The 27,069-nt window shown below is 43.3% G+C and overlaps 1 protein-coding gene across 1 annotated transcript in view; it reads right to left on the bottom strand.

Annotated features, from left to right (window-relative positions):
* Positions 1-1,466: 1,466 nt before the first annotated feature.
* Positions 1,467-27,069, bottom strand: part of mapre3b (microtubule-associated protein, RP/EB family, member 3b) — a 101,866-nt gene continuing 76,263 nt past the window's right edge. Inside the window, exons 6-7 of the mRNA XM_067984377.1 lie at positions 7,166-7,318; positions 1,467-2,305 (exon numbers count right to left, since the gene is read on the bottom strand). Of these exons, the coding sequence (XP_067840478.1) occupies positions 2,234-2,305; positions 7,166-7,318 (225 nt within the window). The 3' untranslated portion in view covers positions 1,467-2,233. The remainder of the gene's footprint in view (positions 2,306-7,165; positions 7,319-27,069) is intronic.

A 27,069-nucleotide genomic window follows, 5' to 3' on the forward strand; every position in this document is an offset into this window, starting at 1 on the left:
AGAGCACACCCTACCCATTCAGAAAATGCCTCGACTGTTAGAAATTGCTTTTTGTGCTCTGTATTGTAACCTGCCCCTTGTAGCTGCGTTGCACTCCATGACCCCACTCCACCTGTTATTTGATGGTTCCCGTATTGTGCTCAGGACAGGTTGCATAGACTAGGCTTTTATTTCTTTGAGTATAGAAGATTAAGGGGTGATCTAATTGAGGTGTTTATGATTAAAGGATTTGATATGGTAGAGAGAGACTATTTCCTCTGGTGGGGGAGTCCAGAACAAGGGGGTATAATCTTAAAATTAGAGCTAGGCCATTCAGGGGTGATAAGGGAAGCACACCTTCATAAAAAGGGTAGTGGAAAACTGGAACTCTCTCACCCAAAAAGCTGTTGAGGCTAGGTCAATTAAAAATTTCAAAACTGAGATTGGTAGTGTTTTGTTAGGCAAGGTTATTAAGGGTTACGGAATCAAGGTGGTTAGATGAAGTTAAGATACAGATCAGCCATGATCTAATTGAATGGCGGAACAGTCTTGAGGAGCTGAATGGCCTTCTTGTGTTCCTAACCAAGCTGGTCTTCAAAAGCTTTGGGAGTGGCAGTGGTACGCGACTGGCCTGCAGACAAACCAATACCACTAGCTGGGGGGGTGGGCGGGCAGGATGCCGAAATCAGGATTAGGAGTCTGGGATCCTTAGCAAGCAGCCAATTGGTCTGTTGAAACAGATTTAATTATTTAATAAATTGTGTGCAAAGGAAAGAAAATTTGCACTTGAGGGAGCAGGATGCCCAAAACCATCAATTTATTAAACTCTATTTAATGAAATGTTAAAATATGTATTTTTTAAATCAAAATTTAAGTTAAAACATTAATCAAAAGTCAAAAACTTACCTTCTGGAACATCGTACAAAGAAAACAAGATAGGGTTTGAGGCCCGAGGGAGAAGTTTTTAAATACTCCACAGTGCCACCCAATTGTGGAAATCGGCATGACAACCTTGATGTAGGCAAGTCCCATTGTAAATGTGGACTTAGGAAATTATAATGGGAAAAAGTTGATACAAAAGTGCAACAAAAACATGACAGAAAGGAGTCAAGTGGCACAGGAAGTAAGTGCATCCATACGTTAAACTTTTAAAAATACTATGGATATAGATGTTACTTTTGAGTCAGTGTGTCACTGGTCATATGATTGTACATTCTCTGGTTTCAGAATTCAAGAAAATTTGTCGAGTCTATACTTAGATACATGTGTGCATTGTCCTGTTTATATTGCCAATTTGTCCACATTTCTCTCCAGTTGATAGTTTGATGTCATTTCTGAATTCATCTTGCATAAAGTAATCCCAACTCAAATGTATAAATTTCATGCTTAGACTGATTCAGTCTAATACCAAGTGAGTCAAGTCCTATTCTGTTAACCATATGGAATTTCATGTTTAGTTAGCAAAATCGAGATTAAATACAACAACATTTTCTTCTTTCATTTTTCACACGTTTATTTTAAATAAAATTTCACAGATGCAAGTTTTTTTGCACACCAGTGTCATGGCCACAGTATCAGAGAGGTGTTGCAAAATGTGATGTCAAAGGCATATTTTTGTGGTTTCTGATGAAAAGCAGCTGGAACCAAGTTAATTTGATCTTAGTCACATCATAAAAGCATCCTTTATTCTTCATGTTTATAGCAAACTGTAATAAATAAATCCCCCTAAAAGCACTATTAAACTTTACACTCCAGACTTTGTCAATCCCCCAAGTCAGTCTGTTTTCTTCCTGTCTAAAAGCCATCAATTTGCATAAAACTCTAAAAACACCATCTTCCGTGTCACAGACCATCCACTAAAATGTCCGCATGCTTTCAGATGTTATAAAATTACCATAAGTATATCCAAGCTGTTTCAATTTTAAAAGAAACCCAAACTACATGCTGCATATAACAGAAAGGCAATCGACTTGCATCATCATCATGGATTTCCGATTACCTTCAAACCAAAGTGCAAGTTATTCATTTAAGAAAAATATACAAATTAAATATATTTTATAATACAGTCTGCCAGTAATAGTGATGAAGATGACATAGCTGTAGCAATCTGTGATACAAAATGCACAGAATTATTGTGATTGTGCAGTGGCTGTACAAACTCAACTCAAATTAATGTTAGTAAACAGCCTGGAGGTTTCTCAATCACAGAGAGAGAAGACAGAGAGGGAGAGATATGGGTAACAATTACATAGGCTTAATATTCATCCTGGTCATCTACTGGGTGATTGATATTAATGTCTTCATCTTCTGGAGGAGCAAATCCATCCTGCAGAACAAAAACACAAGATTAAACAACAACAACTTGCATTAATATAGTGCCATTAACGCAAAACATCCCAAGGCCCTTCACAGGAGCGTTACCAAACAAATTTGACTCAGGGATAACGGTGAAGAAATTCAAGAAAATGAGAGTATATTGAGATTGTTGAAAATGCAACTGCTGTCAATGGGATTGCAGGACCTCTTTTGATGCCATTACAGCTGAACTGTATGCTTTGCAAATAGTTTACCACTAGATATCACCGCTGAACCTATCAGAATTCCAAGAAACATTCATTAGCTAGCAAAATAAACTCAGCTCTAGAGTAACGACTGTCAATGCAAAATGCTGACACAGGTTCATCTGGTCCCCTGTTACTGCAATACTGTACATGAATTAATCATGAGATGTCTAAGATAGACTGGGTGACATGTCCTCTAATTTTCCCTCCACATTGTGGCTTGTCCTGTGTGTTTTGACTAATGGCAAAAACTAATTTGGATTAAAATAATTTTCTCCGCTAAATTTGGGTTCTGAAGTATAAAAGAATCATCTGGTGCAGCGAACATTGATGGTGCTTCAGTGCACCCATCACTACACACTGAGAATACAACCCCTACCACTCCCTGCAGCAAAATAACAATATTTAACTGGCATCTAACCCATAGTACGGACCTATGTGCACGGAAGCTGGAAATACCAGTGTCGTGTGCTTCACAAATCGAAGACCTTAATGAACCAATTCAATGGAAGGCAAAGGACTTCCCATTGCATCGCCTAGCAAATGGTAGGGCAGCAAATATAGAAAGTCTTCATGCTGACTTCCTAAAAACTGCTCGAGATGAGGAGGGAGCAAGAAACAGCAATGTTCTTAAGAGCACAGTGCCAAGAACCACCAGCTCACCTCAGTGTTGCCCTAATGTGGCTGATGTGCAACAGCCAGGACTAAGTTGAGAGATGGATTTGTTACAAAAAATTGGAAGCGATTACAGGGAAAGAAGGCTGCAATGTAAACTGACCTGTTACTGAGGACCCTGAAAGGGGAGTCTGCCACATGGCAGGGATGTATCTTATAAGAGCCACCCACAATGATCTGGATTAAGCAGTTGGTGATGAAGTATGTGGCACTGGAGTTGTTTACAGACAGATATTAATAGATTAAGTGAATGGCCAAAACTGTGGCAAATATAGCTCGACATCATCCAGGACAAAGCAGCCTGCTTGATTGGCACCCCATCCACCACCTTAAACATTCACTCCCTTCACCACCGGCGCACGGTGGCTGCAGTGTGTACCATCTACAAGATGCACTGCAGTAACTCGCCAAGGCTTCTTTGACAGCATTTCCCAAACCTGCGACCGCTACTACCTAGAAGGACAAGGGCAGCAGGCACATGGGAACAACACCACCTGCACGTTCCCATCCAAGTCACACACCATCCTGACTTGGAAATATATTGCCATTCCTTCATCGTCGCTGGGTCAAAATCCCAGAACCTCCTACCTAACAGCACTGTGGGAGTACCTTCACCACACAGACTTCAGCGGTTCAAGAAGGCTGTCCACCACCACCTTCTCAAGGGCTGGCCTTGCCAGCGTCACTCACATCCCATGAATGAATTCTTAAAAAATGGATTTCAATATAGGCAAGTGTAAGGTCATCCACTTTGGACCTAAAAAGGGCAGATCAGAGTACTTTCCAAATGGTGAAAAGCTCGAAACAGTGGAAGTCCAAAGAGACTTAGGGGTCCACGAACACAGATCACTAAAATGTCATGGAAGGTACAGAAAATAATCAAAAAGGCTAATGGAATGCTGGCCTTTATATCTGGAGGACGAGAATACAAGGGGGTGGAAGTTATGCTGCAGCTACACAAAGCCCTGGTTAGACTACACTTGGAGTACTGTGTTCAGTTTTGGGCACGGCACCTTAGGAAGGATAGATTGGCCTTGGAGGGAGTGCAGTGTAGACTTACTAGAATGATACCTGGACTCCAAGGGTTAACTTACGAGGAGAGATTACACAAACTAGGGTCGCACACCCTAGAATTTAGACGATTAAGGGATGATTTGATCAAAGTTTTCAAGATATTAAGGGGAACTGATAGGGTAGATAGAGAGAAACTATTTCCGCTGGTTGGGAGTCTAGGACCAGGGTACATCGCCTCAAAATTAGAGCCAGGACTTTCAGGAGTGAAGTTAGGAAACACTTCTACACGCAAAGGGTGGTAGAAGTTTGGAACTCTCTTCCGCAAATGGCAGTTGATGCTAGTTCAATTGTTAATTTTAAATCTGAAATTGATAGATCTTTGTTAACCAAAGGTATGAAGGGATATGAGGCTAAGGCCATGGAGTTAGGTCACAGATCAGTCACGATATCATTGAATGGTGGTACAGGCTCGAGGGGCGAAATGGCCTACTCCTGTTCCTACCCCTGTGCACACATGGCTGTCCCTAAGCCTAGATTCTGCTAACTTGCACCGAACTTCTAAGGACCTAGCTAAGTGGGTTGTGGTCTGTAGCAATTAACCCCAACTAATACTGCAGAGTAGTCTCATGTGGAGCTGCTTCTGAAGTATTAATTATCCTTGATAATTGCCTCAATCATTGGAGTCAACTGTGGGAATCTGGAGACTGAAAACCCCAAACAGATCCTACAAAATGCTACGTCATCTTTTTAGATGAAACAATGGAGCTAACGAGCTTAACCACCTGAAAACACTCCTACACTTTGTGCAGTGCATAAAATGCAATGAATGACCAAATAGTTAGAATCATAGAATGGTTACAGCACAAGAGGCCATTTGACTTGTCGAGCCTATGCTGGCACACTCCAAGAGCAATCCAGTTAGTCCTACTCCCCCGCCCTTGCATTGTAGTCCTGCAGATTTTTTCCTTTCAAGTACTTATCCAATTCCCTTTTGAAAGCCATGATTGAATCTGCCTCCACCACCCTTTCAGGCAGTGCATTCCAGATCATAACTACTCGCTGCGTAAAAGATTTTCCTCATGTCGCCTTTGGTTCTTTTGCCAATCACCTGAAATCTGTGTCCTCTGGTTCTCGACCCTTCTGCTAATGGGAAGAGTTTCTCTCCATCCACTCTGTCTCGACCCCTGATGATTTTGTACACCTCAATCAAATCTCCTCTCAAACTTCTCTGCTCTAAGGCGAACAACCCCAACTTCTCCGCTCTAAGGCGAACAACCCCAACTTCTCCAGTCGATCCACGTAACTGAAGTCCCTCATCCCTGGAACCATTCTAGCAAATCTTTTCTGCACCCTCTCTAAGGCCTTCGCATCCTTCCTAAAGTGCGGTGCCCAGAATTGGACTGAATACTCCAGTTGCGACCGAACCAGTGTTTTATAAAGGTTCATCATAACCTCCTTGCTTTTGTACACGATGCCTCTATTTATAAAGCTTTTTTAACAGCTTTCTCAGCTTGCCCTGTCACCTTCAACGACCTGTGCACATATACCCCCAGGTGTAACTGTTTTCCAAAAGAGATTGACGTGGACGACAAAAGTAACGTTTAAACATTTAAACTTGAGCAGTGAATGATTTTCTGGTGCAAGAAAAATAAGCCAAGGATCCGTCCTTTCTATTGTACGGAAAGGGGCGGTCCATGTGGTCAACATTCTGATATCATAGAAATTAAAACAACATAGCCCATTTGTTGTTTTTCCTGCGATGAACATTGTGATTGTGCCCCGGTGGTGTCTGGAGGATGCTTAGAATGTAGTTTATCTTCCATAGCTAAATGTCAAACAAAATACAATGAATCTACAATCAGGGTATCACAAACTCAACCTAAAAACAAGGAATGTAACTGATGGCTGGTATTAAAGCACAAACAAAAAGAACAGAGAAGTGACCCGCACCAAGTTAAATCCTAAATAAGGTCAGGATGTAGCCGTTGCTTATTATTACAGGTTATGATGTGACTTGGGCATTATATGTGTCAAACAAATTCTATTCAGAGAATGAAAGGTAATAACTCAAGTTATTCCCCTCCTCCTGAGTTGGAGTACCCAAAGTCATTTAGATGATGTTAGATTGAGATTCAAGGGCTACAAAACCAACAACTAACACCACTTGAAACAAAAAGGGCACAGCTGTGTTGGATGAAACTGATGCTGGAAGCTACATGTGGGTACTGCTGAAAACATGGCAAAAGACTGGATTGAGTAGGTCAACAGTTGCATGTGATGAGAAATCTCTTTATTGGTTTAACGCCTTCCTTTAAAAAAAACTCTTGGTAGGAAGGGAATTGTCATCTGTGGATGAAGTAACAATCTTTTCGTTGTCTCTGTTAATCGTAATCTACTGGATGATAATGGTTTCAGACAATGGTTGTGGCTTACCTGGGATAATTTATGTCAGAGCAGATGCATTAGCTGACCTCAGTGAGATCAGCTGAGACCTTGGAGATCCCAGAGTCAAAAGGAGGTGCATCAGCAGACACACTTCTAACAATAGTGTAATTCAAAGCTCCTTTTTTGTGAAGTTGAGTACACTATCTTTGGAAGATATGGTCTGGCACTGATTGATGTTGATTGGGTCAAAGATGATCCTTACACCTCATCTTAAGTTAATACTTTTAATAAAATGGAAAAGGTTAAATAACATTTAGTTCTGCATGAAGAATAGTGAGATTTTGCTACAAATGAGGAGAGAAAAAATAGGAAAGTACAAATTAAGATCTTCAACCAAATGCATGAGTTAGGAGGGATCATCTAGCTCTGAAGACAACCATAAGCAAAAATGTTTTTATGGGAAAGTGTACTGTGATTGACTGTTCTGACTGCGCCCTATATCCTATTAACTATCAAAGATGAAGAAAAAAAATAGCAATGGTAAGACGCACCTCAGTTGCATACAGAATCTCCACAATCCTCTGAACGACAGAGTTGTTCTCACTTTCATGTTCTTGGCAGATAAGTTCAATGTCTCTTAGTTTACTGAAGTAAAAATCTCTCTCCTTCTCAAGTCCATCCACTGTCAGTTTCAGTTCCATTAGCTTTCAGAATTTAAAAGGGGAAAAAATGTTAATAAAAAAATTAGTTTGTTGAAACCTAATGAGTGCCTGTTTTTCAATATCCGGCATGAAACTAAACGGAGGCAAACCCGACAACACATGATAGTCTGGTTGATTATAGACCAAGGTGTTTAGAGGAAAACTGTAGTAAATGGTTAAGTGTAAGGAAGTGAATAATAGCTCTTTCTTCCATGACAGAAGTATATTTTTATGCAAACAAGTGCTACTCATGGTAAGTAAGAGAATATGCTATTTTACAGGCTGATTTATGATGCTTAAGTGAAATTGTCCATTTTTTTTAACAATGTCTTGGAATTTCTGGAGGTATTTTTGGGTTTTAATTCTGTAATTATGTTCATATTTTGTGGAAGCTGTAAATCGTTGCTCTTGCTTATTATTTGCTAACTTTTGCACTGAAGTTTGTCTCTAAAACAATTTTGCAAAAAATGCTGGATATGCAGGAAAATGGTAGGGAAGATATTCCAGACTGCAGATGGGTAAGAGGCATGTAGCAGCGCAAGGCATGTGGGTTTGGAGGGTAGTTCAGGGGTCTAGAAGCAGTGAGAGGGAGATGATGGGTCTGACAGCATTGGGGAGGAGGGTTCCTGAGAAGTGGAAGCGGGTTCACAGTCTGGGATTGGGACATTGGAAGTGTGGAAATGTTGGGAAGGTGGTTTTGGGTGGCAGGTTTGGGAGTATCGGGAGGGGATTGTGGGAGTGGGGACAGTGTGAAGGGAGTTGTGGAACTGGGTGCAGTGTTTTGGGGATTTGAAGCAATAGGAGGTGGATGGGGTGTGGGAAGCACTAAATGAGGTACTGAACTCCAGGAGCATTGGAAGGTGTTACAGGAGAGGCTGGCGTGTGCAGTAGGGAGGGAGTGCAAGGGTCTGAGACAATTGGGGATAGTAGTCAGGGGGTGTGGGAAGATTGAGGGGGAGTATTTGGGGGGGCTGAGATATGATGGTGCTCAGTGGGAGTTGGGGCTGGTAGTATTTTTGGAAGAGAGAGTGAAGGAGAATAAAGGCTGTAAGTCTCTATGAATTTTCCCTTCTGACAAAGTTTTAAAAAGAGTGGTTTCCCAGCACCAAATTTGAAAGCTTGTTTTGGTTATTTAGAACACCTGTTCTAAGGGGAATCCAAAAGACTTCCATAGGCATGTAAGTGGTAAACAGGTAGTAAGGGGAGTAGTGGGGCCGATTAGGGACCAAAAAAATCTACGTATGGAGGCAGAGGGCAGGCTGAGGTACTAAATGAGTACTTTGCATCTGTATTTACTAAGGAAGAAGATGCTGCCAAAGTCACAGTAAAAGGAGATGCTTGAGATACTAGATGGACTAAAAATTGATGAAGAGGTAAGAGAAAGGCTGGCTGTACTTAAAGTAGATAAGTCACCCGGTCCGGATGAGATGCATCCGAGGTTCCTGAGGGAAGTTGCAGAGGTGCTGGCCATAATCTTCTAATCCTCCTTAGATATGGGGGTGGTGTCAGAGGACTGGAGAATTGCAAAAAGGGTGCAAAGATAAATGTGGCAACGACAGGCCAGTCAGTTTAACCTCGGTGGTGGGGAAGCTTTCAGAAACGATAATCCGGGACAAAATTAAGAGTCACTTGGACAAGTACGGATTAATAAAGGAAAGCCGGCACGGATTTGTTAAAGGCAAATCGTGTTTAACTAACTTGATTGAGTTTTTGATGAGGCAACAGAGAGGATTGACGAAGGCAATGCTGTTGATGATGTGTACATGGATTTTCAAAAGACATTTGATAAAGTTACACATCATAGGTTTGTTAGAAAAATTGAAGTCCATGGAATAAAAAGGAGCAGTGGCAAAATGGATACGAAACTGGCTAAGTGACAGGAAACAGAGTAGTGGTGAACGGTTGTTTTTCGGACTGGAGGAAGGGAAACAGTGGTGTTCCCCAAGAGTCGGTACGAGGACCACTGCTTTTTTTGATATATATATATAAATAGAGGCATAGAGTACAAAAGCAAGGAAGTTATGCTGAACCTTTACAAAGCACTGGTTCGGCCACAACTGGAGTACTGTGTCCAATTATGGGAAGGATGTGAAGGCCTTCGAGACGGTACAGAAAAGATTTACTAGAAAGGTTCCAGGTATGAGGGACTTCAGTTATGTGGAGAGACTGAAGAAGCTGGAGATTCAGAACAGATCTAGCAGCTCAAAACTAGGCATCCATGAGGCGCTATGGGCCATCAGCAGCAGCAGATTTGTATTCCAGCACAATCTGTAACCTCATGGCCCGCATATTTCTCACTCTACCATTACCAACAAGTCAGGGGATCAAACCTGGTTCAATGAGGAGTGTAGAAGAGCATGCCAGGAGCAGCACCAGGCATACCTAAAAATGAGGTGCCAACCTGGTGAAGCTGCAACACAGGATTACATGCATGCTAAACAGCGGAAGCAACAAGCTATAGATAGAGCTAAGCGATTCCACAACGGACAGATCAGATCAAAGCTCTGCAGTCATGCCGCATCCAGTCGTGAATGGTGGTGGACAACTAAACAACGAACGGGAGGAGAAGGCTCTGTAAACATCCGCATCCTCAATAATGGCAAAGTCCATCACGTGAGTGCAAAAGACAAGGCTGAAGTGCTTGCAACCATCTTCAGCCAGAAATGCCAAGTAGATGATCCATTTCGTCCTCCTCTCGATATCCCCACCATCACAGAAGCCAGTCTTCAGCCAATTCCATTCACTCCACGTGATATCAAGAAACGACTGAATGCACTGGGTACAACAAAGGTTATGGGCCCCGACAACATCCCAGCTGTAGTGCTGAAGACTTGTGCTCCAGAACTAGCCGCGCCTCTAGCCAAGCTGTTCCAGTACAGCTACAACACTGGCATCTACCCGACAATGTGAAAAATGTCCTGTCCACAAAAAGCAGGACAAATCCAACCCGGCCAATTACCGCCCCATCAGTCTACTCTCAATCATCAGCAAAGTGATGGAAGGTGTCATCAACAGTGCTATCAAGCAGCACTTACTCACCGATGCTCAGTTTGGGTTCCGCCAGGACCACTCGGCTCCAGATCTCATTACAGCCTTGGTCTAAACATGGACAAAAGAGCTGAATTCCAGAGGTGAGGGGAGAGTGACTGCCCTTGATATCAAGGCAGCATTTGTCAGAGTGTGGCACCAAGGAGCCCTAGTAAAATTGAAGTCAATGGGAATCAGGGGGAAAACTCTCAAGTGGCTGGAGTCATACCAAGCATAAAGGAAGATGGTAGTGGTTGATGGAGGCCAATCATCTCAGCCCCAGGACATTGCTGCAGGAGTTCCTCAGGGCAGTGTCCTAGGCCCAACCATCTTCAGCTGCTTCATCAATGACCTTCCCTCAATCATAAGGTCAGAAATGGGGATGTTCACTGACGATTGCACAGTGTTCAGTTCCATTTGCAACCCCTCAGATAATGAAGCAGTCTGCGCCGATGATAAGTGGCAAGTAACATTCGCGCCAGACAAATGACCATCTCCAACAAGAGAGTCTAACCATCTTCCCATGACATTCAACAGCATTAACATTGCTGAATTCCCCATCAACATCCTGGGGGTCACCACTGACCAGAAACTTAACTGGTCCAGCAACATAAATACTGTGGCTACAAGAGCAGATCAGAGGCGAGGTATTCTGCAGCAAGTGACTTATCTCCTGACTCCCCAAAGCCTTTCCACCATCTACAAGACACAAGTCAGGAGTGTGATGGAATACTCTCCACTTGCCTGGATGAGTGCAGCTCCAACAACACTCAAGAAGCTCGACACCATCCAGGACATAGCAGCCCGCTTGATTGGCACCCCATCCATCACCCTAAACATTCACTCCCTTCACCAACAGCGCACCGTGGCTGCACTGTGTACCGTCGACAAGATGCACTGCAGCAACCCGCCAAGGCTCTCAAACCCGCGACCTTTACCGCCTAGAAGGACAAGGCAGCAGGCACATGGGAACAACACCACCTGCACGTTCCCCTCCAAGTCACACACCATCCCGACTTGGAAATATATCGTCGTTCCTTCATCGTCGCTGGGTCAAAATCCTGGAACTCCCTACCTAACAGCACTGTGGGAGAACCTTCACCACACGGACTGCAGCGGTTCAAGAAGACGGCTCACCACCACCTTCTCAAGGGCAATTAATGCAGGCCTTGCCAGCGACGCCCACATCCCATGAACGAATAAAAAAAAATGTGATTGTTCTCCTTAGAGCAGAGAAGGTTTAGAGGAGGATTTGATAAAAGTATTCAAAATCATGAAGGGTTTAGATAATGTAAATAAAGAGAAACTGTTCCCATTGGAAGGGGCGAGAAACAGAGGACACAGATTTAAGGTAATTGGGAAAAGAACCAAAGGCGACATGAGGAAAAGCTTTATTACGCAGTGAGTAGTTATGATACGAATGTGCTGCTTGAAAGGGTAGTGAAAGCATATTAAATCATTGCTTTCAATAAGGAATTGCATAAATACTTCATGGGAAAAAATTTGCTGGCCTACGGGGAAACAGCGGGGGAATGGGACTAACTGGATTGTTTTTACATAGAGCCAGCATGAGCTCGATTGGCCGAATGGCCTCCTCCTGTGCTGTAACCATTCCATAAATCTATGATTGTATTTACACTTTATGGCCGCAAATAATTGCTTTCAATTCCTAAAACACGGCACGTAGCTCAGTGCTGAGAACCACACGAGGAAAGCCCGATAGGCACGATCTTAGGTAAAAAACAGCAAAAGCTTGAAAAAATTTAAAGCCAGTTCCTGAGCCACAGCCTGGAACTTGACTTTAGGGGTTTTCATTGGGGCAGGTTTGCATGCAGAGCAAGGCATGAGTGTTCAGGATGACAGCAATGATAGGACACACGGGGGATGTGAGAAAGTCTCACTTTTTGAGTTCTTCATTCTTTCCACTGCTACAGTTCTTTACTGCCTCTGTCAGTTCTTTTCCTGTCCCTTTCTGTAGCTTTTATCACTGCTGTGCCTTTTCTCCATTTTTAAAAATTTCACCGTGCTGCCATTCTCTCTCTCTACTGTAGCGGCCCCCACTTATTTTACCTTTTCGTCTGCATCTTGTTCTATTTGTTCACCCCCCAGCCGTTCTCCCCCCTCCCCCAACTTGCTGGAATTGAGATACCTCATGATGGTGGTGGAGCGAGGATCAAGCTGTCACAAAGGGGGACGTGCGAAAGCACAGGCTGCGAGAGCCTTAGTAATTAGGCTCAAGCAATTTTATTAATGTATACATGTTTTAAAAACTTAATGCCAATCTCAGAATACAAGGGTCCCGATTATCATCCCTCGACTGCCGTGTTTTTAAAAGGGTGAATAGGACGGTAGCGAGATGAAATTAGCAAAAATGAACTTACCAACAAATTCCCACAAGAGGCCTGCCTACTGCGATTTTCTAGTGGGCCTTGATTTACGTGACAGCGATCTCGCCAGAAACAGGCAATCTATGCAAATTGGGGCCTACTTAAGATCCAATGTCATTTTGGTTCTTAGCGCGATGCCCACTCGCCGATAAACCCACCCACTATACATGGGCGACACAGAGCAGAAACTGGCAGGACCAGCTTAAAAGGATCGTTGGATGAGGTCTGGCAATATAAAAAATTAATGGATGTGCAAGTTTTCAGCCATCAGGATGACCATAATTGCTCTTTTTGCTCCCTCTGCAAAGTTCTCAGCCCCAGCTGCCGCAGGATGACCTGTCTGATTTCCCACCCTTCCAAAATGGTAAGCGCTGCAAATGCAGCTCGCCAATTGAATGTAAAGGAGGCTCAACAATCAAAATAGTTTGGGCCTCTCGCCGACATCAGGCTGGCATTGTGACTGCACTGCTCACTGCAAGCCCGATGATATACCGAAAACCAAAATTGGGGCCAAGAAGCTGTGGAACAGTGGAAGATGAAAATGCACTGGGCATCCCATGTGTGTTATTTACCACAATTCGGAGTTAACTGTTAAACCTGGGCATGCTAACCCATTCATGACAGCTGTTTGCCTATAGTAACTGCCATCTATTTATCAACACAAATAAATGCATTGAGAAAATGCCTGAATTGTAACATTAATTAAGAAAGATTAAGCCAATTGTAATAATTAGATCTTTGGACAATTAAGCTTGTACTAAGATTGCACACTGAAAAGAGTGTACCTCCTCCAACATCTACCGTTACTTCCAGCAAGAAGTATGGAAATGTAAGGACTTAAATGTATCTTTTTATTACAATCTATTAGAATTACTGCAATGAAGGCATGTTAAATTAACATTATTATTGAAGTTTCATTGTTAATGAACTAAAATATAACAGGATAGTCAACATATTAAAACTACAAAACTAATAGAGGCATGGCAGGGCACCTCAGTCCCGTCGAATGCACATCCTGTGGGAAGTCCAGGATGCTTCTCGTGTCCTCGGGCACTGCGGTTGATGCTGTGTATATGGACTTTTAAAAGGCGTTTGATAAAGTACCACATAATAGGCTTGTCAGCAAAATTGAAGCCCGTGGAATAAAAGGGGCAGTAGCAGCATGGATACGAAATTGGCGAAGTGACAGGAAATATTCATTCATGGGATGTGGGCGTCGCTGGCAAAGCCAGCATTTATTGCCCATTCCTAATTGCCCTCAAGAAGGTGGCGATGAGCCGCCTTCTTGAACCGCTGCAGTCCATGTGGTGAAGGTTCTGCCACAGTGCTGTTAGGTAGGGAGTTCCAGGATTTTGACCCAGCGACGATGAAGGAACGGCGATATATTTCCAAGTCGGGATGGTGTGTGACTTGGAGGGGAATGTGCAGGTGGTGGTGTTCCCATGTGCCTGCTACCCTTGTCTGTCGAGATGGTAGAGGTCGTGGATTTGGGAGGTGCTGTCGAAGAAGTCTTGGCGAGTTGCTGCATTGCATCCTGTAGAAGGTACACACTGCAGCCACGGTGTGCAGGTGGTGAAGGGAGTGAATGTTTAGGGTGGTGGATGAGGGGCCAATCAAGCGGGCTGCTTTGTCCTGGATGGTGTTGAGCTTTTTGAGTGTTGTTGGAACTGCACTCATCCAGGCAAGTGGACCGTATTCTATCACACTCCTGACATATGCCTTGTAGATGGTGGAAAGGCTATGGGGAGTCAGAAGGTGAGTCACTCACCACAGAATACCCAGCCTCTGACCTGCTCTTGCAGCCACAGCATTTATGTGACTGGTCCAGTTAAGTTTCTGGTCAATGGTGACCCCCAGGATGTTGATGGTGGGGGAGTTGACAATGGTAATGCCATTGAATATCAAGGGGAGGTGGTTAGATTCTCTCTTGTTGGAGATGGTCATTGCCTGGCACAAATGTTACTTGCCACTTATCAGCCCAAACCTTGATGTTGTCCAGGTCTTGCTGCATGCGAGCACAGACTGCTTCGTTATCTGAAGGGTTGCAAATGAACTGAACACTGCAATCACCAGCGAACATCCCCATTTCTGATCTTATGATGGAGGGAAGGTCATTGATGAAGCAGCAGAAGATGGTTTGGCCTAGGACATTGCCCTGAGGAACTCCTGCAGAAATGTCCTGGGGCTGAGATGATTGGCCTCCAACAACCACGACCATCTTCTTTTGTGCTCGGTACGCCTCCAGCCACTGGAGAGTTTTCCCCGATTCCCATTGACTTCAATTTTACTAGGGCTCCTTGGTGCCACACTCGGGCAAATGCTGCCTTGATGTCAAGGGCAGTCACTCTCACCTCACCTCTGGAATTCAGCTCTTTTGTCCATATTTGGACCAAGGTTGTAATGAGGTCTAGAGTTGAGTCGTCCTGGCAGAACCCAAACTGAGCATCGGTGAGCAGGTTATTGGTGAGAAAGTGCCGCTTGATAGCACTGTCGACGACACCTTCCATCACTTTGCTGATGATCGAGTAGACTGATGGGGCGGTAATTGGCCGGATTGGATTTGTCCTGCTATTTGTGGACAGGACATACCTGGGCAATTTTCCACATTGTCGGGTAGATGCCAGTGTTGCAGCTGTACTGGAATAGCTGGCTAGAGGCGTGGCTAGTTCTGGAGCACACGTCTTCAGCACTATAGCCGGGATATTGTCGGGGCCCATAGCCTTTGCTGTATCCAGTGCACTCAGCCGTTTCTTGATATCACGTGGAGTGAATGGAATCGGCTGAAGACTGGCTTCTGTGATGGTGGGGATATCGAGAGGAGGCCGTGATGGATCATCCACTTGGCACTTATGGCTGAAGATGCTTGCAAACGCTTCAGCCTTGTCTTTTGCACTCATGTGCTGGACTCTGCCATCATTGAGGATGGGTATGTTCATGGAGCCTGCTCTTCCTGTTGGTTGTTTAATTGTCCACCACCATTCATGACTGGACGTGGCAGGACTGCAGAGCTTTGATCTGATCCATTGGTTGTGGAATTGCTTAGCTCTGTCTATAGCATGTTGCTTCTGCTGTTTAGCATGCATGTAGTCATGTGTTGTAGCTTCACCAATTGGCACCTCATTTTTAGGCACGCCTGGTGCTGCTCCTTCCGTGCACTTCTACACTCCTCATTGAACCAGGGTTGATCCCCTGGCTTGTCGGTAATGGTAGAGTGAGGAATATGCGGGCCATGAGGTTACAGATTGTGCTGGAATACAAATCTGCTGCTGCTGATGGCCCACAGCGCCTCATGGCTGCCCAGTTTTGAGCTGCTAGATCTGTTCTGAATCTATCCCACTTAGCACGGTGGTAGTGCCACACAACATGTTGGACGATGTCCTCAGTGTGAAGACGGGACTTCGTCTCCACAAGGACTGTGCGGTGGTCACTCCTACCAATACTGTCATGGACAGATGCATCTGCGACAGGTAGATTGGTGAGCACTAGGTGAAGTAGGTTTTTCCCTCGTGTTCGTTCGCTCACAACCTGCCACAGGCCTAGTCTGGCAGCTATGTCCTTCATGGCTCGGCCAGCTCGGTCAGTAGTGGTGCTACCGAGCCAGTCTTAGTGATGGACATTGGAGTCCCCCACCCAGAGTACATTCTGTGCCCTTGCTACCCTCAGTGCTTCCTCCAAGTGGTGCTCAACATGGAGGAGGACTGATTAATCAGCTGGGGGAGGGCGGTAGGTAGTAATCAGCAGGAGGTTTCCTTGCCCATGTTTGACCTGATGCCATGAGATTTCATGGGGTCCGGAGTCAATGTTGAGGACTCCCAGGGCCACTCCCTCCTGACTGTATATCACTGTCCGGTGGGACAGGACATACCCGGGGATGGAGATGGAAGAGTCTGGGACGTTGGCTGAAAGTATAATTCTGTGAGTATGACTATGATAGTCTGTGGGACAACTCTCCCAATTTTAGCAAAAGTCCCCATATGTTAGTGAGGAGGACTTTGCAGGGTCGACTGGGCTTGGGTTTGCCTTTGTCATGTCCGGTGCCTAATGGTCCGATGCCTGGTGGTCCGTCTGGTTTTGTTCTTATTGTGACTTTATGTAGTGAGATTGTACAACCGAGTGGCTTGCTAGGCCATTTCAGAGGACGATTAAGTATCAACCACATTGCTGTGGGTCTGGAGTCGCATATAGGCCAGACCGGGTAAGGATGGCAGGCTTTCTTCCCTAAAGGACATTAGATGGGTTTTTATGACAATCCGGTGGTTTCATGGCCACCATTACTGATACTAGTTTTTTTTTTATTCCAGTAGTGGTAAACTGTTGTTTTTCGGACTGGAGGAAGGTAAACAGTGGTGTTCCCCAGGGGTCGGTACTAGGAATACTGCTTTTTTTTTAATATCTATTAATGTCTTGGACTTGGGTGTACAGGGAACGATTTCAAAATTTGCAGATGACAGAAAACTTGGAAGTGTAGTAAACAGTGAGGAGGATGGTAATAGATTTCAAGAGGACATAGACAGGCTGGTGGGATGGGCGGACACATGGCAGATGAAATTTAATGCAGAGAAGTATGAAGTGATACATTTTGACATGAAGAATGAGGAGAGGCAATGTAAACTAAATGGTACAATTCTAAAGGGGTTGCAGGAACAGAAAGACCTGGAGGTATATGTGCACACGTCTTTGAAGGTGGCAGGGCAGGTTGAGAAAGCGGTTAAAAAAACGTACGGAATCATGACCTTTATAAATAGAATTGTAAACAATTTTACAACACCAAGTTATAGTCCAGCAATTTTATTTTAAATTCACAAGCTTTCGGAGGCTACCTCCTTCCTCAGGTGAACGATGTGGAAATGGAAAACATCGTTCACCTGAGGAAGGAGGTAGCCTCCGAAAGCTTGTGAATTTAAAATAAAATTGCTGGACTATAACTTGGTGTTGTAAAATTGTTTACAATTGTCAACCCCAGTCCATCACCGGCATCTCCACATTTATAAATAGAGGCAGAGTACGAAAGCCAGCAAGTTATGTTGAACCTGTACTAAAAAAAAATGGTTCGGCCATAACTGGTGTATTGTATCCAATTCTGGGCGCCACACTTTAGGAAGGATGTGAAGGCCTTGGAGAGGGTGCTGAAGAGATTTACTAGAATGGTTCCGGGAGAGGGACTTCAGTTACGTGGATGGACTGAAGAAGCTGGGGTTGTTCTCCTTAGAGCAGAGAAGGTTGAGAGGAGATTTGATAGAAGTGTTCAAAATCATGACAGGTTTAGATAAAGTAAATAAAAAGAAACGGTTCCCATTGGCAGAAGGGTCAAGAGCCAGAGGACACAGATTTAAGGTGACTGGCAAAAGAAACAAAGGCGACGTTTGGAAAAACTTTTTTATGCAGCGAGTAGTTTTGACCTGGAATGCATTGCCTGAAAGGGTAGTGGAAGCAGATTCAATCATGGCTTTCAAAAAGGAAGTGGATAAATATTTGAAGGGAAAGAGGGGGAATGGGACTATCTGGAATGTTCTTACAAAAGAGCCGGCACAGGCTCAATGGGTTGAATGGCCTCTTTCTGTGCTGTAACGACTGTACAATTCCTGGTCAAACAGGTGTCATCAGCTGGAGGAGCTCGAGCTCCGGGTTTTGGATCTTGAGCAGTGGCTGGCGTCACTGCAATGCATCCACGAGGCTGAGAGCTACGTGGACAGCACGTTTCAGGAGGTGGTCACCCCACAGCTTAAGAGTGTGCATGCAGAGAGGGAATGGGTAACCGCCAGACAGACAAAGAGGACCAGGCAGGTAATGCAGGAGTCCCCTGAGTGCATCTCACTCTTTAACGGGCAGGTGAGGGCGATGGTTCCTCTGGGCAGTACAGCCAGAGCCAAGTCCACGGCACCATGGGTGGCTCAGCTGTACAGGGTGGGGGGAGAGAGCAGGAAAGTCAGCTAAGCAATAGAGAGGGGATTCGATAGTAAGGGGAACAGACAGGTGTTTCTGCGGCCGCAGACACGATTCCAGGATGGTGTGTTGCCTCCCTGGTGCCAGGGTCAAGGATGTCACTGACCGGCTGCAGAACATTGAGGGGGGAGGGTGAACATCCAGGTTGTAGTCCATATTGGTACCAATGACATAGGTAGAAAGAGGGATGAGGTCTGCAGGCAGATTTTAGGGAGCTAGGAAAGAGATTAATAAGCAGCTCAAAGGTAGTATTCTCCGGGTTACTCCTGGTGCCACGTGGTAATGAGTACAGAAATAGTAGGATAGTGCAGATGAATGTGTGGCTGGAGAGATGGTACAGGAGAGAGGGCTTTAGATTCCTGGGGCATTGGGACCAGTCTGGGGGAGGTGGGACCTTAACAAACCGGATGGGTTGCACCTCAACAGGGCCAGGACTAATATCGTCGCGGGGAGGTTTGCTAGTGCTATTGGGGAGGATTTAAACTAGCTTGGCAGGGGGATGGGAACCTGAGCATAGATTCAAAAGGGAGAGAAGCAGAGCTGGAAATGGAAGGCAGAAAATTAGTAAGCGAGATTGGAAGGGAGAGGGAACAAAGGCTAGAAAATAGACAACAAAAGAGGTTGGCAGTACTTAATGTTATATACTTCAATGCAAAGAGTCCAATGAATAAGGCAGATGAACTGAGGGCACAGATAGACACGTGGAGATTTGATATCATAGCTAATACAGAAACATGACTTAAAGAGGGGCAGGAATGACAGCTCAACATTCCTGGTTACAGGGTTTTCAGACGAGATAGACAGGGGTATTAAAAAAAGGAAGAAGGGTGGTAATATTGGTTAAAGAAACAATTACAGCCGTGAGGAGGGATGGTATGTTAGAAGGATCATCAAATGAGGCCATAAGGGTTGAACTGAAGAACAAAAAAGGGGCAAGCACACGACTGGGAGTGTACTATAGACCTCCAAATAGTCAGAGGGAGATAGAAGAGCCAATATGTAGGTGAATTTCTGAGAAGTGTAAAAACAATAGCGCAGTAATACTACTATTAACTGAGATAGAATCAGTTTAAAAGGTGTCGAGGGCACAGAATTCTTAAAATGCATTCAGGAGAACTTTTTTAGCCAGTACATAACAAGCCCAACAAGAGGAGTTCTGAACTTAGTCTTAGAGAATGAAGCTGGGCAAGTGGAAGGAGCATCAGTGGGAGAGCATTTTGTTGGTAACGATCATAATTCAGTTAGATTTAGTGTAGTTATGAAAAAGGACAAAGATAGACCAGGAGTAAAAGTTCTCGATTGAGGAAAGGCCAATTTTGCCAAGCTGAGATGTGACTTCACGAAACTGGGCTGGAAACAGCTACTTGAAGGTAAATCAGTGTCAGAGCAGTGGGAGACATTCAAGGAAGAGATAGTGAGGGTTCAGACCAAATATGTTCCCACAAAGAAAAAGGGTGGGACTCCCAAATCTAGAGCTCCGTGGATGTCAAGGAGTTTACAGGGTAGGTTAGGGCAAAAAAGGGAAGCTTATGTCAGATACCGAGAGCTCAATACTGCAGAAAGCCTGGAGGCGTATAAAAAATGCAGGGGTGAAATTAAAAAGGAAATTAGGAAAGCAAAGAGAGGGCATGAAAAAATATTGGCAAGTAAAATCAAGGAAAATCCAAAGATGTTTTATAAATACATAAAGAGCAAGAGAATAACTCAGAGTAGGGCCCATTTGAGACTAAAAAAGTAACCCATGTGTGGAGGTGGAAGTTGTGGGTATGGTTCTTAATGAATATTTTGCGTCTGTCTTCACAAAAGAGGGGGACGATGCAAACATTGCAGTTAAGGAGGTGTGTGAAATATTGGATGGGATAAACATAGTGAGGGAGGAAATATTAAGGGAATTAGCAGCTTTGAAAGTAGATAAATTGCCAGGCCCAGATAAAATGTATCCCAGGCTGTTAAGAGAAGCAAGGGAGGAAATCGTGGAGGCTCTGACCATCATCTTCCAATCCTCCCTGGCTACAGCCGTGGTGCCAGAGGACTGCGAATGTTGAACCTTTTTTTTAAAAAGGGAGAAAAAGATCGACCAAGTAATTACAGGCCAGTCAGCCGAACCTCAATGGTGAGCAAATTACTGGAAACAATTCTGAGGGACGGCATAAATCATCATTTAGAAAGCCACGGATTAATCAAGGACAGTCAGCATGGATTTGTTAAGGGAAGGTCGTGTCTGACTAACGTGATTGAATTTTTTTGAGGAGGTAACAAGAAGGGTCTATGAGGGTAGCAATTGATGTAGTCTACAAGGATTTTAGAAAGACTTTTGACAAGGTCTCACATGGCAGACTGGTCAGAAAAGTAAAAGCCCATGGGACCCAAGGGAAATTGGCAATATCCAAAATTGGCTCGATGGCAGGAAGCAAAGGGTAATGGTTGACGGGTGTTTTTGTGACTGGAAGGCTGTTTTCAGTGGGGTTCCACAGGTCCCTTGCTTTTTGTGGTATATATCAATGATTTAGACTGAAGTGTAGGGGGCATGATTAAGAAGTTTGCAGATGATATAAAAATTGGCCGTGTGGTTGATAGTGAGGACGAAAGCTGTAAGCTGCAGGAAGATATCAATGGACTGGTCAGGTGGGCAGAAAAATGGCAAATGGAATTCAATTAAGTGTGAGGTCATGCATTTGGGGAGGGCAAACAAGGCAAGGGAATACGCAATAAATTGGAGGATACTGAGAGGTGTAGAGGAAGAGAGACCTTGGAGTGCATGTCCACAGATCCGTGAAGGTAGCAGGACAGGTAGATAAGGTGATTAAAAAGACATACAGGATACTTTCCTTTATTAGCTGAGGCACAGAATATAAGAGCGGGGAGGTTATGCTGGAACTGTATAAAACATTAGTTAGGCCACAGCTAGAGTATTGCGTACAGTTCTGGTCACCATATTACAGGAAAGATGTGACTGCACCAGAGAGGGTACAGAGGAGATTTACGAGGATGTTGCCAGGACTGGCAAATTTTAGCTGTAAGGAAAGATTGGATAGGCTGGGGTTGTTTTCTTTGGAACAGAGGAGGCTGAGGGATGATTTAATTGAGGTGTATAAAATTATTAAGGGCCTACATAGAGTGGATAGGAAGGTGGCTAAAGTAGCGGACAGGGGAATGTCAATGGATGTTATTTATATGGACTTCCAGAAGGCATTTGATCAGGTCCCACATAAGAGACTGTTAGCTAAGATAGAAGCCCATGGAATTGAGGGAAAAGTATGGACTTCGTTAGGAAGTTGGCTGAGCGAAAGGCGAGAGAGAGTAGGGATAATGGGACGGTACTCACATTGGCAGGATGTGACTAGTGGAGTCCCACAGGGATCTGTCTCGCGGGCTCAATTATTCACAATATTTATTAACGACTTAGATGAAGGCATAGAAAGTCTCATGTCTAAGTTTGCGGATGACACAAAGATTGGTGGCATTGTAAGCAGTGTAGATGAAAACATAAAATCACAAAGCGATATTGATAGATTAGGTGAATGGGCAAAACTGTAGCAAATGGAATTCAATGTAGACAAATGTGAGGTCATCCACTTTGGATCAAAAAAGGATAGATCAGGGTTCTTTCTAAATGGTAAAAAGTTAAAAACAGTGGATGTCCAAAGGGACTTAGGGATTCAGGTACATAGATGATTGAAGTGTCATGAACAGGTGCAGAAAATAATCAATAAGGCAAATGGAATGCTGGCCTTTATATCTAGAGGACTAGAGTACAAGGGGGCAGAAGTTATGCTGCAGCTATGTTCCAATGTTCCCTACTTACATTGATAAAATGTATAAGTATACTATCTTAGTATACAGTTGACGTTATTAAAATAGCTGTACGAAAAGTATTTGTACAATAGGAACATAGGAACAGGAGTAGGCCATTCAGCCCCTCGTGCCTGCTCCGCTATTTGATAAGATCATGGCTGATCTGTGATCTAACTCCATATACCTGCCTTTGGCCCATATCCCTTAATACCTTTGGTTGCCAAAAAGCTATCTATCTCAGATTTAAATTTAGCAATTGAGCTAGTATCAATTGCCATTTGCGGAAGAGTGTTCCAAACTTCTCCAACCCTTTGTGTGTAGAAATGTTTTCTAATCTCGCTCCTGAAAGGTCTGGCTCTAATTTTTAGACTGTGCCTCCTACTCCTAAAATCCCCAACCAGCGGAAATAGTTTCTCTCTATCCACCCTATCTGTTCCCCTTAATATCTTATAAACTTCGATCAGATCACCCCTTAACCTTCAAAACTCCAGAGAATACAACCCCAATTTGTGTAATCTCGCCTTGTAACTTAACCCTTGAAGTCCAGGTATCATTCTAGTAAACCTACGCTGCACTCCCTCCAGGGCCAATATGTCCTTCCGAAGGTGCGGTGCCCAGAACTGCTCACAGTACTCCAGGTGCGGTCTAACCAGGGTTTTGTATAGCTGCAGCATAACTTCTGCCCCCTTGTCCTCCAGTCCTCCAGATATAAAGGCCAGCGTTCCATTTGCCTTATTGATTATTTTCTGCACCTGTTCATGACACTTCAATGATCTATGTACCTGAACCCCTATGTCCCTTTGGACATCCACTGTTTTTAACTTTTTACCATTTAGAAAGAACCCTGTTCTATGCTTTTTTGATCCAAAGTGGATGACCTCACATTTGTCTACATTGAATTCCATTTGCCACAGTTTTGCCCATTCACCTAATCTATCAATATCGCTTTGTAATTTTATGTTTTCATCTACACTGCTTACAATGCCACCAATCTTTGTGTCATCCACAAACTTAGATATGAGACTTTCTATGCCTTCACCTAAGTCGTTAATAAATATTGTGAATAATTGAGGCCCCAAGACAGATCCCTGCGGGACTCCACTAGTCACATCCTGCCAATGTGAACACCTACCCATTATTCCTACTCTCTGTCGCCTTTCGCTCAGCCAACTTCCTAACCAAGTCCGTACTTTTCCCTCGATTCCATGGGCTTCTATCTTAGCTAACAGTCTCTTATGTGGGACCTTATCAAATGCCTTCTGGAAGTCCATATAAATAACATCCATTGACATTTCCCTGTCCACTACTTTAGTCACCTTTCAAAAAATTGAATCAGGTTTGTCAGGCACAACCTACCTTTCACAAATCCATGCTGGCTCTCTCTGATTAACTGAAAATTCTCGAGGTGTTCAGTCACCCAATCCTTAATTATAGACTCCAGCATTTTCCCCACAACAGATGTTAGGCTAACTGGTCTATAATTCCCTGGTTTGTTTCCCTCTCTCTCCTTTCTTAAAAAGCAGAGTGATATGTGCAATTTTCCAATCCAGAGGGACGGTTCCTAAATCTAGAGAACTTTGAAAGATTATAGTTAGAGCATCTGCAATGTGCTCACCTACTTCTTTTAAAACCCTGGGATGGAAACCATCTGGTCCTGGGGATTTGTCACTCTTTAGTGCTATTATTTTCTTCATTACTGTTGCTTTACTTAGGTTAATTTTATCGAGTCCCTGTCCCCGATTCAATAATAGTTTTCTTGGGATTTCCGGCATGCTATCCTCTCTTTCTACTGTAAATACTGACGCAAAGTAATCGTTCAACATGTCTGCCATTTCCCCATTGTCAATGACAATATCCCCACTTTCAGATCTTAATGGGCCAACACTGCTCCTGACCACCCTCTTTTTCCTAATATAACTATAAAAGTTCTTCGTATTGGTTTTGATATCCCTTGCAAGTTTCTTTTCATACTCTCTTTTTGGAGCTCTCATTATCTGTTTTGTGACCCTTTGTTGATCTTTGTATCTTTCCCATTCGCCAGGATCTGTGCCATTTTTTGCCTTTTTGTATGCCCTTTCCTTATGTCTTATACTGTCCCTTACCTCTTTAGTTGTCCATGGCTGTTTTTTTTTAGCAAGTAGAGTTCTTGCCCCTCCGGGGTATAAACCGATTCTGTATCACGTTAAATGTTTCTTTAAACATTTCCCACTGATCATCAGTCGTTTTACCCATTAACAGATTTGCCCAGTTCACTGTGGACAGTCTCTGTCTCATCCCATTGAAATCGGCCTTACCCAAGTCTTGAATCTTAGCAGCTGACTCACTTTTTTCCCTTTCAAACACTACATTGAACTCGATCATGTTATGATCGCTATTGGATAGATGTTCACGTACAGTTAAGCCGTTAACTAAATCTGGTTCATTACTCATTACGAAATTTAGTATGGCTTGCCCTTTTGTTGCCTCTGGGACATACTGCTGTTGAAAACTATCCCGGAAACACAAGAAATTCACTACCTTTCTGACAGTTGCTAGTCTGCTTTTCCCAATCTATGTGAAGGTTAAAGTCCCCCATTAAGACCACTATGCCTTTCTTGCACACTTGTCTAATCTCTGCATTGATACAATCTAGCACTTCAGAGCTGCTGCCAGGGGTCCTATACACAACTCCCACTATAGTCTTAGATCCTTTCCTATTTCTCAAATCAATTCATAAGGTCTCTGTTGGCTGTTTACCTCTCGTTATATCCTCCTTTATCATTGAAGTGATTTCATCTCTAATCATAAAGGGTACTCCTCCCCCTCTTCCATTTTCCCTATCTCTCCTGTAGACCTTATAACCCGGTATATTTAGTTCCCAATCCTTACCATCCTGCAGCCATGTGTCAGTAATAGCTATCATGTCATACCCTCCAATTTGAATTTGAACCTGCAGTTCATTAAATTTATTCCTTATACAATGAAGTGCAACATCTTCTAAGTGAGTTAATAGTGAAGAGTAATTCTGCAGTGCTCAATTATACTTCCATTAATTGCTAGCTGTGACTCTTTATATGAGTCAATATGTAGGGATGACTCTGGCCTACTTTGGACATCGTAACATAACCCTAGACAAAACTTAATCTCAATCAATTTCTCCTACAATGACGCTTTAAACTCCATTGTCACAAATTGGACAATTTTTAGCATTAACGTGTTTTTATACTGCTCACTTCAAGTTTCATTTTATTCCACATGAAAAACAAAATGGCCCAGAATTTGTCGTCAAAACAACGGTGAGGCTAACGGTGCTCATCCTTATATATGCGCAAATTGTACAGCAGTGTCAAGCGAGGGCAGATGCGCGGTTAAACACGGAAATCCAGAAGTTTCTGTCCGAGATGCGTTGCTCCGCCGTCAGCTTTGTGAATATGGCTGTCTGATTCACCATTCAAATGCATTGAACGGCGTGAAGTTCCTGTATTTGGATGATAGATACGAACTAAACTTGCCACAGAAAGTTTGGGCTTGTCCATTTCAGTGTAAGTATGCTTTTTAATGACGATAAGTGTTAATTACTGCCAAACAGCCTCTCTGGTACTGAAAATTAACTATTACAAGTGTGGAATCTCATTCCTTCATGTTTTAATTGTTGGAGATTTAAAAATAATTACGATTAAAATTTTTAAAAAACTTTTTCTTTGTCTTTTTTTCTCTCTCAATCCAATCTTTCCTTCCCTTTCTATTTCTCTTTCTGGGCCTGATTTGACATTGAATTCACTATTCTAACTTACACTTCCTTAATGGCGGGCGCTGTTCATTGACCAGCTACAGCAAATTCCGGGCCAATAAAAATTCTGCTGAGAAGAGTTCCAGTCTGCTTACTCTGATCATAATGGTGACGTCTGGAACATGTTGATATCACTGCAATGTTCTTGCTGGTGAGAAATAGCTTTGAGCAAGACATTGGAATTAGTGCTACAAAGTTTGAGATACATAAATGCTAGTGGTTTCTATCTATGGTTTTGTGCAGCAGCACCTCTAGGCAAAGGAAAGACATAAAATGGGCTTTATGCCACCCAAACCCTTAAACCAGCCAGCCAGAAGAAACTGGTGTAAAGAGATACATTAAAGAAAAAATCAGTACTGTGATGGACACTCCTCTAAATCTAAATGTGGCTGATGCAATTACACATACAATGCCTGGCAGTAGTGAGTGTCCTTTTTAAGTGGAATGCTCAAATCATTTGGACATTTGTTTTGGGAAGCATACTTCATTTCCTACATTTAAAACTCTTATTTACATTAAAAATTCAGACTGCTTTATAAATGTGCATTTTAGGCAGAAATAAGTGTTATCTATTACTGGAATGGCGAAGATAAGTTTGGCAAACAAGAAACAATCGAATTTAATTTGTATGCAGTTAACCAAGCACTGCAGTATAATGTATATAAGATTTTTCTTAAATATATAGAAGGTAAAGTTGCTTCAGTAGGTTTTGTACACCTTATTTTGTTATAATAGACCCAGTACTTGGGAGGTCAACAGGCTAATTTAATAACCTATACCTAATCTTGAAAGTCGTTAAGCAACTCATCATGGTTCTTTGTGAAAAGCACTCG

This window comes from Heptranchias perlo, chromosome 5 (genome assembly GCF_035084215.1).
Source record: "Heptranchias perlo isolate sHepPer1 chromosome 5, sHepPer1.hap1, whole genome shotgun sequence".
In the NCBI taxonomy this organism is placed as follows: domain Eukaryota; kingdom Metazoa; phylum Chordata; class Chondrichthyes; order Hexanchiformes; family Hexanchidae; genus Heptranchias; species Heptranchias perlo.